This window comes from Chlorocebus sabaeus, chromosome X (assembly GCF_047675955.1).
Source record: "Chlorocebus sabaeus isolate Y175 chromosome X, mChlSab1.0.hap1, whole genome shotgun sequence".
NCBI lineage: Eukaryota > Metazoa > Chordata > Mammalia > Primates > Cercopithecidae > Chlorocebus > Chlorocebus sabaeus.
In genome coordinates this window covers 121,134,784-121,152,042 of record NC_132933.1, presented here as the reverse complement: position 1 = coordinate 121,152,042, position 17,259 = coordinate 121,134,784, and the positions used below count along the sequence as shown (strand labels likewise).

The following is a 17,259-nucleotide window of genomic DNA, read 5'->3' as shown; positions in this document are numbered from 1 at the left end:
ACAGAACACAAACAAAAAATGTCAATCTCTATAGATAGTGGCTGAGCCATTTTTATGATGTAGTTTTAGATCATTCCAAAGCATTTTTTTAAATTTCAAAAGTTTTACAAAGGATAGCAATTATAATACAATTCTGGTTTTATTTTAGGTGTTTAAAACATCTTACATGTTTTGACAATGCAATTGTTTTGTTTTCTACTTTCATATTTCCTTCTGCAGGTATTTTTGTCTCTTATTTAAAGCTACTTGCTCTTCTAAGGGCAATTAAACCCTAATCATTCTTACCATCACTTTAGAATTTTCTTAGATTAAATTTATTTCTCATTTGCCAACTACCAGAGTCCTCTTGTTGTAGTCAAATCTATCACTATATGCCTCTCATCTCTCCTTCTTCTCATCTAACTCAAGGATCCAGTCCAAACTTCGTATTTTCTGCTTATAACTTCTTACCAGTTAAGTACTTTGGTTTGTGATCCAATAGATTCATAGTATCCCAAACTTACAGAGAAGAAAAAGAAGTAGCATAAATAATATGGTGACTACCTCATCAATATGACTAGAGCTTTCAAGAATAACCACGATTCTATACATTACATAGTCAGACCAGGAATTAGGAAAATGACCATTGGAAATTCCTAATTCATCTATGCTCATCCATTGAAAAAACTATTAGTGGTAACATGTGTCTCTTGAAAGAATTTTTATTCACCTAGATTTTGACTCCAACAGAGCTAATGATAAGACTGTAAAATTCTATGTGGCTTTCTAACATTCTCATCATATAAACTAAGACCTTGTCCTCGTAGCAGCTCAGGTCCCTTTGATAAAATACCTATGACAGAGATTGGCTAAAAGCTCACTAATTCCATTAACTCTTCCTGAAATTAAATCAAGAACAAGTTCTGTGTGATGGGACGTGGCGGAAGTGGTATACGTAATTTCCAGGCCTGGCCATAAAACTCCATGGATTGACTGACCACATTCTCTCTTCCTTTTCTGCAGTGGCCTTTGGCAGTGTGTTAAAAATGACAGTGTCACAAAATTGGAAAAGTCTGGGTTTCCAAGTGACCATGTTGGGGGACAGCTCCTAAGAATGGCTTGTCAACCTCTGCTGGACTATGATATAAATAAGAAAGCAGTCTTTATTGTATTACGCTATTGAGATTTCAGAGTTCATTTCTTACTATAGTTTAGCATAGTCTAACCTGACTAATTTGGAAATGGAGGTCATTTCATCCAAGAAAACAATATGGTTTCCTTCTTAGATGACAGAACCAATTTAAGAATCAGATACTGGTTTAGCAAAAGGCCTTCTCTGTCAGATAAAATATCTACAGAGGGTTTTGATCAAGTGCCCAATCTGATCAACCTCCTAACATATTATTTCCCTGCTCAAAATACCCTAAAGCCTAACCATTGTTTAACATTTAAGGGCTTTTCAAACTGACCAGTAAATACTAAGTTTGAAGGAATTAAATGCATGCAAAGCACTATGCATGCTGCTTGATAAAACATAGTTATTAAGCAATTTTCTTCCTTTTCCTTTTCTTTTTCTTTTATCCTGAGGAATTATAGACTACTAAGCAGACAGATATTTGAGGAGATTTCAGAGGAAAGAGAAAGAAGGGAAGAATGAACTGAGCAGGAGGTAAGAGAATGGGGGGAGAAAGTGAGAGTACTCCTTATTTCTGCCCAATCCTTATACCCACCCACCCACATTTCTTGATCCAGGGCCTCCAAATAAGATATGAAAGAGCAGACTTGTTACTTTTTCTAGGAAGGAATTAAGCCCGAATGGTTGACTTCATGCAACTACATAAGTACGTATACCAATTTTGAAATGATCTTAAAAGATGGTGCAATAGAAAACCAGTCCACTATATCCAGATTACTAAACAATATTAACTTTAAGGTTGACATTAGCTGTCAATTTTCCTCTATTCTCTACCTTGACTCAAAAGTTTACTGGCTAGGCATGGTATCTCATGCCTGTAATCCTAGTGCTTTGGAGGTCAAGGCAGGAGAATTGCTTGAGGCCAAGAGTTCAAGAATCCATCTCTACAGAAAATAAAAATTTCTTTTTATTTATTTATTTATTTTTTTGAGACTGAGTCTGGCTCTATCGCCCAGGCTGGAGTGCAGTGGCTGGATCTCAGCTCACTGCAAGCTCCGCCTCCGGGTTTACACCATTCTCCTGCCTCAGCCTCCCAAGTAGCTGGGACTACAGGCGCCCGCCACCTCACCCGGCTAGTTTTTTATATTTTTAGTAGAGACGGGGTTTCACCGTGTTAGCCAGGATGGTCTCGATCTCCTGACCTCGTGATCCGCCCGTCTCGGCCTCCCAAAGTGCTGGGATTACAGGCTTGAGCCACCGTGCCCGGCCAGAAAATAAAAATTTCTAAAAAATTAGCCAGGCATGGTGGTACACGCCTGTCATCCCAGCTACTAGGGAGGCTGAGGCAGGAGGATTGCTTGAGCCCCAGAGTTCAACGCTCAGTGAGCTATGATTATGCCACTGCACTTTAGCCTGGGTGACAGTGAGACTCTGTCTCTAAGACAATAAATATAAAAAGTCTACTGTTCATTTCAGCTTTAATGTGATTTTCTGTTAATAAATTTACATTAAACATCATTAAATTACAATCCATGGTATAATTTTTATCAAGTGTAACCAGTATTTTATTTTAAAAAGGTATCTTTGATACTAACCTTGGTTTCTGTGATTTTCTTTTGGATTGCATCTATTGTATAGGGACCCTCCTTCCATGACTCAAGCTTGGCTCTGGCCTGTCCTAAGACCTGCTCAGCTTCCTCCTTAGCTTCCAGCCACTGTGTTGAATCCTTTAACATTTCATTCAACTGTTGCCTCCGGTTCTGAAGGTGTTCTTGTACTTCATCCCACTGATTCTGAATTCTTTCAACTGGAATAAAAGGAAAAATAAATATATAGTAGTAAATGCTAGTCTGGAGAAGACATTTTAAATGTACCTTCCAAACATTATTTCACATTTATGTTGCTTATTTAAAAAATCGTGCATTGTGTTATGGCTAGGATGATGAAAAACATGATTCCTTACATTTTTGATGGCAAATATTAATTTCTGTTAAATTATTTTCCTGAAGGTGACATAGAAATCAACATAAATATAAAATTTTAACTCAATTCTTGATCCCTAGAACCAAATATGAATCATCTTTTAGGAAAGTACTACAGCAGAATATCCATATCCCCTTATCCTTGCCACTTCAGCACCCATCAGCCTGATTTCCCAGTGCCAGCATTGGCATTTCATTGCCTGAAGGCTTTCTGTTGCCACAAGAGTTTGCTTTGCCATCCATGTGGCAGGCTAGACATACCAGGCAATTGATGCCTCCCCTCCAGCCCCCAGAGGCAGCCTGTAAATAATGACTAATTGTAGGAATTGGGATATTGATAAACTAGCTCCCTTGATGCTAGGGGAAATAACTCTGAGGCATGTATTTTACAAGGGTTTCAGAGTTTCCCAAGGGATAAAGCTCCAGTGGCCCACAACAGGAGCTGGTTTGAAAATGCACCACTCTTTACTGGCTGCCTTGCCTTACCTGTCTCATTTTTCCCCTCTTCTACTGATTTATTTACTTCGCAAATAAATCACTTGCTCTTAAAATAAATAATGTAATCCTGTTTATTTTAATACTTTTCCAAGGGTCTTCTGCTGAGTGAACCCAAGGGAAGATAAGTATATTAGAAACTTCTTTTTTTTTTTTTGAGATGGAGTTTTGCTCTTGTAACCCAGGCTGTAGTACAATGGTGCAATCTTGGCTCACTGCAACCTCTGCCTCCCGGGTTCAAGCTATCCTCCTGTCTCAGCCTCTTGAGTAGCAGGAACTACAGGCGCGTGCCATCACGCCCAGCTTTTTTTTTTTTTTTTTTGTATTTTTAATAGAGACAGGATTTCACCATGTTGGCTGGGCTGGTTTTGAACTCCTGACCTCAGGTGATCCACCTACCTCGGCCTCCCAAAGTGCTGAGATTACAGGTGTGAGCCACAGCACCCAGCCAACTTGTTTTAACAATACCTAAGAATTCACGCTGGGTACATTTTGTAAGACTGGCTTATATTGAAGCCATCATTGGTATCATTGGAAGTGTAAGAGGGAGGTGCTGTATAGATTCTACTCTGAAACATGTTCTTTTCAAATATTAAACACGATTACATTATTTTTGCTATACGATTTCTCTAAGCTGGATTTATGAAATAAAAATAATACAGAAAACAAGTAATAAAACCGCCATCTCATTTATCCCTTAAGCATGAAACCTGACAGACATTCGAGATTCTTTCCTAAGTGTCACCCAACATCTCATATAATTAGTTACAAATTTCTCTCATATATAACTTCTTTCCTCTTTCTATTGGCACTGCAAACCTCTATCATTTTTTGCCCTCACATCCATAAGAGGCTCTATATCATCCTCCCAGACCCAAATCTCTGTTTTAGAATGAAATTCTACCCTATAGAAAGATTAAAACTAATATAAATCTGATCATTGCACTCCTTCATTAAAAAAAAAAAAAAACCTTCAATATTTCCACACTGTCTTCTGGAATATTTTAGCTGGACATACATGTTCTTCTGTGATTTTGCCTAGGTAATCTGGAGGTTTATCTACAAAGGAACAAGTCACAAGATAATCAGGATATATAAGAAACCATCACAGATAATACAAGAAACTTGCAGCAGTAGAGCTGTTACTACATCTAGGCCCAACGGATGAGGGGAAGGAAAAGTGGCCAGAAGCAGAGAATCGTAATGAGAAACCACTTTGAGAAGAGCAATAACCTTTTGTCAAGGGACATAGTCAGCCTGTGGCAACCTCAAAGGGAGGGAATTAGGAGAATAAATATCTTGACCTCACTTTACCTCCTGTCTTCAATTTCCTTCTAGGGCTCTTGGGTGCCTAAACCAACTGGAATCCAAAGGGCATGGGAGCCCAATGATAACACAAGTCAGCCTCCCAGAATAAAGAGCAAGGGAGAGAAGGTCAAAGAATGGGTACAGATGGACAAACAAAATGTATATGGCACAGAACTATAAAACTATGCTTCTTATTTTGTTATGTAAGTAAAGTCCTTTTTAATTAACCCTGTTGCCTCCACAAAGTTATGTGAAGTTATAAGTTAAAGAAATACTTGAGATGGCCAGGTGCGGTGGCTCACGCCTGTAATCCCAGCACTTTGGGAGGCCAAAGCGGGTGGATCACAAGGTCAAGAGTTCGAGACCAGCTTGACCAACATGGTGAAACCCCATCTCTACTAAAAATACAAAATTTAACACATGCCTATAATCCCAGCTACTCAGGAGGCTGAGGCAGGAGAATCACTTGAACCTGGGAGGCGGAGGTTGCAGTGAGCTGAGATCATGCTGCTGCACTCCAGTCTGGGTGACAGAGCAAGACTCCATCTCAAAAATAAATAAATAAAAAGAAATACTTGAAATAGTTTGTAAATAAGCATCAGGATTAGATAGACCCCACAAAACTAGTAATTGTGACATGAAATCAAAAACAAAGTCCCCAGAATAATTAAGACTGAGTAAGTGGCACACATTATAGACTACTGTTTTTTTTTTTTTTAAATCAGGTTTATTTCCGTTTGGATGTTTGCTATGTATTGCAAAACTAGTTGACAGAGAAATAAAAAGCAAAGCCTCAAATGCCAGTGCATTCTCATTTATATGGCACATAGACTGAGCCCAACACAGGGCTGGGAATGGACTCCTGGTAAATACAACATATAGAGAATAAATAAAACACAAAGAGCAAATAAGATGAATGAAAGACTAGAGAAGGAAGAGGAATATCAAGAAAGTATACTATTATAGAACATGGAAAAGAAAGATTTTGGGAGACACAAAACAATGGCGTTCAAAGATTAGAGAGAGACTTATGGTTAAACAGAGGTTGACACGTTAACTGAAGTTGCAATATAACGTGTCGACTAGTTTTGCAATACATAGCAAATACCCAAACAGAAATAAACCTGATTTAAAAAAAACAGTAGTCTATAATGTGTGCCACTTACTCAGTTTTAATTATTCTGGGTACTATATTTTTGATTTCATGTTGTATTGTTGCAATTATCCTCATTTAACAGATGAGGAAATAAAGACAGTGTTAAATAACTGGTCTAAGGTCATATAGATAGTGACTGTTGGAGCCAATACTTGGATTCAAGAAGTTAGACCCCCAAAGCCCATGTCAAAAGTATCCATTGGCTTTGGTCATATGGAATTCCCTGAAGACCATACACAAAATGACTTCAGTGCAGTGGTAGAAATCTTATTGTAGGAGATTAACAAATATCTATGAAAAAGTAAAGACAGTAAATTGTAGACTATCCAACCATAGATCATTATAAGTAGGAAGTCAGAGGGGAGTTTGGTGTCAAGAGAAGTTTTTTTCCAAACATGGAAAACTTGTGTATGAATATAGGTATTGATGGGGGAAAATGGTCAAAAGACAAAGATGATGCCAGATGGAAGAAAAGTCCCTGAGAAGGTGAGTGTATTGAACATTAACTAACTACCTCCTTCTCCTGTGTTTCCCCTGTTACTTTTCCATTTGTGCAGTTTCCCCACAATAGACCTCTCTTTGCTCTGTGGATGGTGTGTACTTAGTTTTAACTCATCTCCCTGGTTTTAGTGGTTAATTGAAAAATGGACTTATGGTTCCAAGTAAGGTCAATCAGAACCAATGAAACAACTCTAGGATTGTTGTTGTTGTTGTTTGTGATTCTAAAAGAGAAAATCCATTGTTCCCTGTTTAAGATGGATGAGAAAGCATGTAGTTCTTCAGTATCCTGATATCCATCTTAGAACAATTAAGAGGAATTAAACAGAACAAATACTGGGGAGCAGAACCATGCAATGGAGAAGGAAAACTAGAATCTGATCACACTATTTAATTCCTGACACAAGCCTTGCCTACCTTTCAACTGTTTAATGACACTGATCAATACATTTCTTCTGAGTAAGTCTAAGCTACTTTGAAATGGATTTTCCATTACTACAATGTATGAGTTCTAACTTACAGAGAGAGACAAACTCCTCTGATGTAAACAAAGGTCTTCTAGGAATTGTACAAGAATCACTGGAATTATACATGGGGATAGCTTTCAAATATAAAAATTTAAAAGAGGACTTTGATCGTGCTTAAAAAGTAGCTTTAACTAGGGTATCTAGATAAATACACTTAATGCTTATATCACCTTGGAGGAGGTCCTACATAAAAAATTTCCAAAGCCTATAGAACCAAAACTTACCAAAACATTATGGCATTTAGACAAAATTATTCTGTGAGCCTTATGGGTAGGAAGGGATTTTTGCCACCATATGCTTACCTCTTTCTATTCAATTTCTTTATATTATAAATACATAAATGAAATTGACACACAAAAAGAGAGACATCTGGAGGCAAAATTATCCCAGGACATTCACATATAGGGTGGCCTTGCCTGGTTACATCCATGATTTAAGATATATTCTATTATTTTTCCCTTTTAAGTAGATCTTTGATAATGGAACACGCACTCAAATGTCATCATCACATATAAAGACTTCCCCTGCTTTCATATGCAGTTATTTTCTCTCACCATAGTACTCCAATAACACTTTGTTAAGATTTTGAAACTTGTACCGTGTACTACTATGATTTACATTTTTACATTTTACATTTCTGTCTCTGATTCTAGACAGTGTCCTTGCCTCAAAGGCAAGGACAGAATCTGTAGAAGATGCTGTCGGGGCCCATCTATCTGCCATTGGCACTCATCATTCAAGTATATGCCAGCAGGGTCCTAGTACAAGCATTTGCCCTACTGCAAACCTGAGAGATTTTCCTCAGTTTGCTAGGTGCATTGGCCAGAAGTGCTGGAAAGTTAATGTACCAGGCAGCATTTAGCCAATGATGGATAAGAGTCGGAATAGTTAACCCTGGTTCCTTGCCCTTACCCGCTTGTGGCTGACAACTTTGAGGCCTGTTGTTTGTTTGTTTGTTTGTTTGTTTACTATCTCCCAGAGATCCTTCATCAGGATCAAACCCCAGTGGCCCAAAGCAATAACTTGTTCCATAGCTGGCTTAATTATTGGCTTCTTCCATTTCTTATCTCATTGTACCACTCTCCTACTGGTACTTCCCGGGATCACATTACAAACAAACCTCTTTCACCGTTAATCATTGTTTAAAGGTCCGTTTCTGAAAGAAGCTAGCCTAAGTTAGTATTTTATCCATTAAAAAAAATCCTTTTCTGGCAAAGTGGAAGAAGCTAGAAAATAAAAATAAAGTAAAAAGTAAAAATTAAAAACATCCTTAATGTACAAACTAGTGTTCGGCATTTGGAATACCGTCAATAAATGTCTGTCAAATGAGTTGTATATGTAGATTATTTCCATTACCCCTACTTTCTCTTTATAATGATATAAAAATGCCATTTGTAAAGTTAATCTTTGCCCAGCATCTTCAGTCTTTCTTCTTAAGTAACCACTATTTGTTTGTCGCATTTCAAGTTTTCATAATTTGAAAATGGACTCAAGACTTTCACATTTCCTTCCTTATTTTCCTCTCACTCTCCTGCTCATGATCTCTATTCCAGGCAAACAAATGTCCTCTGAATTTCCTTTGTTTCTTATTTAATGCCTTTGTATCAACCACACTTGTTTGTATAAAACATCTTTTTTTTTTTAATCACCTAATTTTTTTAATAATGGTCTTGGAAAATAAAAGTGGCATACATTAAGAGAGACATTTACATCTTCTTCAGAAGCGGTCCATAAACTCTGATTCTGAGCTTATTTATTTCAGGACAGCATCCTCCATTCTCATGCAGTTAGAAAAATGATTAAAATTAACAAATGACAAGAAACTAATACAAACTATTGTGTATGATAGTAGACCTATCATTTGTCATTATAGTCAACCTGTAGTTCCATACCTAATTCTGAATATTTCATGACATACCAACCTTAAATATTTCATAAATCAAATAATTTCTGGACTTGACAACAACCACTGTCTTTACTCCATCAATTTTTATTCACTCTTCAACCTGATACAGTCTTGTTTCCACTGCCAATCCTCCATACACACAAACTGTTCTCTTCAAGGTCAACAGTGATCACTGTTTCTAAACCTAGTCTACACTTTTCAACTGAAAAAAAAAATCTCCCTGAAACCCACAATATCACCCTTTCCTGGATCTTCAACTTCATCCTCCACTATTCTCCTTATCTTGCGCCTACATTTAAACAAAACCCAATACAGCACCTATACAGAACCATGCAGGCCAGCTTGCCTAGTTTAACAAACAAGGGCCTTCATGACCAACCCCAGTTTACTTCTCTGGCCTTAATTCCCGTTTTGCCTTCTTCAATCTCTCTCCTCCTTTCATGATGAACTGCTTATGGATCTCCTGAAGGGTCTCTGCATCTTCATGAAGTCTTTTCCTCCCTTGGCCTGGTTGATGGTTAATATTGAGAGTCAACTTGATTGGATTGAAGGATGCAAAATACTGTCCCTGATAAAACATCTTTAATGTCATGTTTACTTGTAGAATATCTGTGCCTTATATAAAATCCATAAATTAAAAGATATGGGAGGGTCAAAGAATTCTGTAAGCCAAAACTAATCAATGGCCTCTCTTTCCCTAACTTTCTTAAAATAACTATAGGTTAGAGAGAATCTGTTGGCATATCATATTGCCTGTGTCTATCTTCTTAATCAAATTGTAGATAAATAATTTAGAAACGTCCCTCTATATATTGAAGCCAGTGGATTAGGGTCTCCCACATGACCTAGGGAGACACCAGCTGGCATGGATAAGGGAGTGGTTGCACCATACCTCCCCTACTCCCAGCAGTGAAGCTTGCAGCAACAAAAGTGACTCCTTACTTCTCCTTAAGGAGAAGAGAGCAAAGAGTAAAGAAGACTTTGTCTTGCATCTTGGATATCAGCTCAGCCACAGTAGGATAGGGCATGGGCAGAGTCATGAGGCCCCCATTCCAGGCCCCAGTTACTGGATAACATTTCTAGACATACCCGGGGCCAAAAGGAAATCTGCTACCTTGAAGGGAAGGACCCAGTCTATCAGGATTCATCAGCCACTAACGAAAAGGCCTTGAACCTTGAATAACCAGTTGCGATAACCAGGGAGTACACTGTGGGACTTGGACTCTGCGATGTGCTGGCTTCATAGGTCACCCAGCAAATTCCCAGCTGTGGTGGCTATGGTGAAAGACCCCTTCTGTTTGAGAAAAGTAGACAGAAAAGTAAAAGGGACTTTGCCTTGCCCCAAAAGCATAGAGTGGTTGAGTGGATTAATGACAACAACAAAAAACAAGACCCAAATATGTGCTGCCTACAAGTGGCTCATTTCACCTTAAAGGACATGCATAGACTGAAAGTAAAGGGATGAAAAAAGATATTCCATGTACATGAGAACAAAAAGAGAGCAGGTGTAGTTACACTTATCTTAGGCAAAATAATCTTTAGGTCAAATCTGTTAAAAGAGACAAAGAAGGTCATTATGTATTGATAAAGGTTATTTCATCAAGAGGACATAACAAGTATAAGTATATATGCATCCCAAATCGGAGCACCTAAATATATAAAGCAAACATTAAGGGATCTGAAGGGAAACATAGCCTATAACATAATAATAGTAGGCAATTTCAATATTCCACTTTAAGCAATAGACAGAAAAATTCATAAGAAAACATTGGCCTTGAATGACATTTTAGACAAAATGGACCTAAAAGACATATACAGAACATTCTGCCCTGAACAGCAGGAAAATACAGATTCTTCTCAAGTACACATGTGACATTCTCCAGGATAGATCATATGTTAGGCCACAAACAAGTCTCAACAAATTTAAGAAAACCAAAATCATATCATGTATCTTTTCTGATCACAATATAAAATTAGAACTCAATAAAATGAGAAATCATATAAAATTAAGAAATATGTGGAAACTAAACAATATGCTCCTAAACAACTATTGGGTCAAAAGAAGAAAGTAAAGAGGAAATTTTTTTTAAAATCTTGACACAAACAGAAATGAAAACGCAACAAAGAAAAACTTCTGGGTGTAGCAAAAGCAGTGCTGAGAGGGAAGTTTATATCGATAAATTCCTACATCAAAAAAGAAGAAATGTCTCAAATGAAATAACTAACATTATACCTCAGGGAACTAGAAAAAGAAGAATGAATTAAGCCCAAAGTTAGCAGAAAGAAGAAAATAACAAAGATCAGAGCAGAAATAAATGAAATAGAGACTAGAGAAACAATATAAAAAAATCATTAAAACTAAGAGTTGGTTTTTTGAAAAGCTAAACAAAATTGACAAATCCTTAGCTAGACTAAGAATGAAGAGAGCAGGCTCAAATAAATCAAATCAGAAATCAAAGAGAAGACACTATGACTGATAACACAGAAATATAAAGGATCGTAAGAGACTACAATGAACAATTATATACCAACAAATTGGACATCCTAACAGAAATGGACGAATTCTTAGAAATACGTAATCTACCAAAGCTGAATAACGAAAATTGGAAATCTGAAAAGACCAATAACAGTTAAGGAAACAGTTAAGGAGACTGCATCAGTATTTAAAAGTTCTCAAATCAAAGGAAAGTACGAGACCAGATGGCTTCATAGGAGAATTCTACAAACATTTAAAGAAGACCTAATACAAATCTTCCTCAAACTCTTTTGGAAAACTAAGAGGAAGGGATTCTTCCAAATTTATTTACAAGGCCAGCAATACCCTGATTCTAAAGCCAGACAAAGACACTACAAAGAAAGAAAACTATAGGCCACTATCACAAATGAACTTAGATGCAAAAATTCTCAATGAAATACTAGTGAACCATATTTAATACTTTATTAGAAGGGTTATTCACCATGACCAAGAGGGATTTATCCCTGGGATAGAAGGTTGTTTCAATATATGCAAATTAATAAATGTGATTCAACATATAACAGAATGAAGTACAAAAACCATATGATCAATTTAATAAACGCAGAAAGAGCATTTGACAAAATTCAACATCCTTTCATGAGAAAAACTCTTAGCAAATTAGGTATAGAAGAAATGTTCTTCAAAAGAATAAAAGCCATAAATCACAAGCCCACAGCTAACATCATGTACAACAGTAAAACGTAGAAGGCTTTTTCTCTAAGATCAGGAGCAAGACAAAGATGCCCACTTTCACCACCCTTGTTTAACTTAGTACTGGGAGTCCTAGCCAGAGCAATTAGGCAGGAGAAAGAAATAAAAGGCAACCAAACTGAAAAGGATGAAGTAAAATTGCCCCTTCTTGCTGATGACATAATCTTATACAGAAAATCCTAAGGACTCCACTGAAAACTGTTAGAATTCATACACAAGTTTAATCAAGTTGCAGGATACAAAATCAACTTACAAAAATCAGTAGCAATAACAATTGTTATTGTTTGTGCAATAACAACAAATTGTCTGAAATAGAAATTAAGGAAACAATCCCACTTATAATAGTATGAAAAAGTATTTGGAGTGAATTTAACCAAGAAAGTGAAAGATCTGTATGTTGAAACTATAAAACACTGATGAAAGAAATTGAAGATGACACAAATGGAAATATTTTTATGATCATAAATTGGAAGAATATTGTTAAAACGTCCATACTACATAAAGCAATCTAAAGATTCAACACAATGCCTAACAAAATCTGTATATCATTCTTTATAGATTTAAAAAAAAAAAAATCCTAAAATTTGCATGGAACCACAAAAGACCCTGGATAGCCGAAGCTATCTTTACTAAAAAGAATAAAACTGGAAGTATCTCACTATTGGATTTCAAAATGTATTACAAAGCTATAATAATCAAAACAGCATGGCAAGTACATAACAACAGACCAATGGAATAAGGCAGAGAGGACTAAAATAAACCTACACACTTTTGATAGATTGATTTTTGACAAAGGTAACAAGAACACACAATAGGGAAAGGACAGTCTCTTCAATAAATGGTATTGGGAAAACTGAATGTTCACACACAGAAGAATGAAACTGGACCCTTATCTCACCCCAATACAAGAATCAACTCAAAATGGTTTAAAGTCTTAAATGTAAGACCTGAAACTAAAAACTACAAAAATATAAGAGAAAAGCTCCATGACATTGGTCTAGACAGTGGTTTCTTGCATATGACCCCCAAAACACAGTCAATCAAAACAAAAATTGACAAATAAGATTACATCAAACTAAAAAGCTTTGCACAGCAAAGGGAACAATTAATAGAATAAAGAGACAACCCTCAGATTGGGAGAAGATATTTGCAAATCATACATTAGATAAGGTGCTAATATCCAAAATATACAAGGAACTCAAGCTACTCAATAACAAGAAAACAAATAACTGTAATAAAAAATGGGCAAAAATATGAATAGACATTTCTCAAAAGAAGACAAACAGCATATATATAGATATAGATATATATAATACTCAACATCTCTAATCATCAAAAAAATGCAAATTAAAATCACAATGAGATATCACCTCATACCTTTTGGATTGACTTTTTTCATCAAAAAGATGAAAGATAACAAGTATTGATGGGGCTATGGAGAATAAGGAAACCTTATCCACTCTTGGTAGTATTGTAAATTAGTAACAGCCTCCATAAAGACAGTATGAATGTTCCTCAAAATAATAAAAGTAGAATGACCATATGTTCCAGAAATCCCACTTCTGGGTACATACTCAAAAGAAAAGAAGGGAGTATATTGAAGAGCTATCTGCACTCTCATATTGTGGTAGCACTGTTCACAACAGGCAAGACTTGGAAGCAAGCTAACTGTCCATCAACATGCAAATGGATAAAGAAAACGTGGCTCATATAAACAATGCAGTACTATTTAGCAATAAAAAGAATTACATCCTGTCATTTGCAACATCTTGGATGGAACTGGAGGTCATTACATTAAATGAAATAAGCCAGTCACAGAACGAAAATCATTGCATGTTCTCACTTATTTGTGGGATCTAAAATTTAAAACTATTGAACTCATGGAGACAGAGAACAAAAGGATGGTTACCAGAGGCTACAAAGGGTAGGTGTGGGGGTAGGGGATAGATGGGGATTGTTAGTGAGTACAAAAAATAGTTAGAAAGAATGAATAAGACCTAGTATTTGATAGTGCAGCAGGGGGACTATAGTCAATAATAATTTAATTGTACATTTAAAAAATAACTAAAAGTACAATTACATCTTTTGCAGCACAAAGGATAAATGTTTGAGGGGATGGATACCTCATTCTTCATGATGTGCTTGTTTCACATTACATGCCTATATCAAAACACCTCATGTACCCCATAAATATATACACCTACTATGTACCTCAAAAAATTAAAAATAAAAAAATTGTTTTAAAAACCCAGGAAATTCTGTCATTTGGAATAATAAGGATGAGCCTGGAGGACATTAGGTTAAGTGAAATAAACTTGGCACAGAGAGACACATATCATATAATCTCATTTGTATGTGGAATCTAAAAAAGTTGAACTCATAGAAATAGAGAGTATTATGGAGGTGATCAAAAGCTGCAGTGGTGGGTGGATGGAAAAATGAGAGACGTTTGTCAATGGGTACAAAGTTCCAGTTAGACAGGAGGAATAAGTTCTGGTGTTCTTTTGCACAGCACAGGAACTATAGCTAATATTGTCATATTGTATATTTCAAAATAGCTAAAAAGGAGGATTTTAAATATTCTCACCACAAAAATGATAAGTATTTGAGGTGATAGATATGCTAATTAGCCTGATTTGATTATTCCACAATGTATATATATGGATTGAAACATCACATTGTACCCCATAATATAGTTATTTGTCAATTAAAATGAAATAAACTTTTTAAAATGAATATTATTTGAGTTGTAATTCCACTCCCAGGTGTATGTCCAACAGAAATGCATAGTTATTAATACATTCACCAAAAACCATGTACTAGACTGTTGGTAGCATGGCTATGGATTGCAGAATTATTGACAGCAATTTCCTCATGTTGGAAACTACCCAAAGTCTCATCTATATCAACATGTGTAAATACATTGTGGTATCAACAGAATATTATTCAGTAAGAAAAATGAACAATCTACAACTACATACAATAATATGGACGAATCTCACAAACATATTGTTGAGGGGAAAAATACAGCCACAGACAAGTAGATTTGACTGTTCGATTCATTTATATAATACATAAAAACAGGAAAAAGTAATAGAAAACTTTTGAAGTAAGGATAGTAGTCACCCTTGTGAAATGTTCATTACTGGAAGAGACATGAAGGGGGATCCTGAGCTTCTGGTTATATTATATTATGTTTCTTGATTTGGATGCTATTTACACAGTTGCATTCAATTTATAGAAATTCACTGTTCTGCATATGGCTAGCCAGTTCTCCCAGCACCATTTATTAAATAGGGAATTTGACTTGTGAAATATATTCTACATATAACTTTGGACAATTCATCTTTTTTAAAAAAGGTGTCACCGGTGAAATATGTGTCATTTTGGCTGCTGTGAATAATAAAAGATGCAATCATTCTGCTACAAACACAATACGATTTTGACTGTACATTGATGTGACAAAGAACATTTCAGAAATTCTTACTGGATGGTGAACTGGACTAGATTCACAGACATACATCAGCACATACAGACGAATCAAGCAGCTATTCTGCTATTTAATAAAAGAAACAAAATAGTACAATTGATTGCTATAGTAGTTCCAAGAGTAGACCCTGCAGAAATATATACAAAAGACAGTTTTAGAAGTTTTAAATGTATTTCATTTTGTCAAGGAATGAAAGCAAATGTAAAATCTGAAGATCATCAAAGTGAAGCTGTTATCTTAAAAGTGGATCAGTGTGGTAGTCTGACATCATATAGACCTGGTAATTGTCCATAATTGAGCATCAATTTATACTACAGAATTTTGCCACACTTGCGACACTTCACCCAGGAGATTGATAGATCAAAAATATATTATGGCAGTGTATTTGACCACTAGAGCCCATATTGTTCGATTTACATTTACACCAAATTCATCTGACATACAAAAGTGAAATAATAAAATATATGCACATAAACCCAGATAATCTGTGCATGTTTGTAATTGAAGAGCTACCCAAATGTACACATTATTTTTTTTTCTCGCAGAGGTCCATCGTGGAAAGCTTCTCAGCTGATTTGTGCAGTAAATAGATGTTGGGTAATAAAGGGAAATAAATAACCAATGCTAAGACTCAGGATGACAGACTGAGACCCAGCATGTGTCCTGATTTATGAACCTCCAGAAGTGTCAAATTGGAAACTCAGCAATCATGTCAAGAACCACAATATTGCAGAGAAAGAAACAGTTCAGTTGATTGAATAGTAACCAATCTCTCACTTCAAGTTTTTTAAACTAGCTATGTTTAATTATCGAGATACATTCTTGACTGATATAAATTCCTACAACATCTCTCTTAGGGAGGAATGTTATTTATACACAGGAAATGACTACCTTTTGAACATACACTGCTGCAGAACAAAGAACGGTTCTGTTGCAATTTCTGTACTGACTGCACAGCACGAGAATTAGAAGTTTGTGTAACTGATTTTTAGAAAGCGACTTTGACTAGCAGTTAGTCTTGTGTTATAATCCTGGATTTGTGATGAAATAGCTGATTTAAATGGGAAAAGTTGATTTGCCATGATCTCAGTTTCCCCAACTCTCAAACTGAAATAATGACAACTGCAGAACCACAGAATTACTGTGAAGATAAAATTCAATAATGAATAAAAGCATAAAGGATCCTACTAAAGCAAGGTGCTATTGCTTCTCTGTATAGACAAGACTGAACAATGAATTACAGTTATCAACAAACATTCATGATCTGCTAGGGAGTGCACACTATGGATCTCATTGATCCCACAGAGTACGCCAGAGTTCCAGGTAGAAAATGCCAAGCTGAAAGGCTTAAATTGCAGGTAAATCTTTTGAGGTCATTTGAGTGAGTGAAGAGTCACAGATATGTTTAACTGTGGGCAAATCTAAAGGAAAAATGATCCCAATTGCAGTTAAGACAAAGATTTCTAAACTATTTGTTGGGATCAGGAAAAAGGTAGAAATAGCAATAGACTGTTCTCTGAGGCTAAAACCATCAAAAACTGTTAAGTATAATGAAGA

At 36.0% G+C, this 17,259-nt stretch overlaps 1 protein-coding gene across 2 annotated transcripts in view; it reads right to left on the bottom strand.

The window, feature by feature from the left end:
* The window catches only part of DMD (dystrophin), a 2,258,239-nt gene that overhangs the window by 566,122 nt on the left and 1,674,858 nt on the right, over positions 1-17,259 (bottom strand). For both annotated transcript variants that reach the window (XM_037986581.2, XM_073013821.1), the window contains exon 53: positions 2,710-2,921. In XM_037986581.2, coding sequence (XP_037842509.2) covers positions 2,710-2,921 — 212 coding nt within the window. The remainder of the gene's footprint in view (positions 1-2,709; positions 2,922-17,259) is intronic.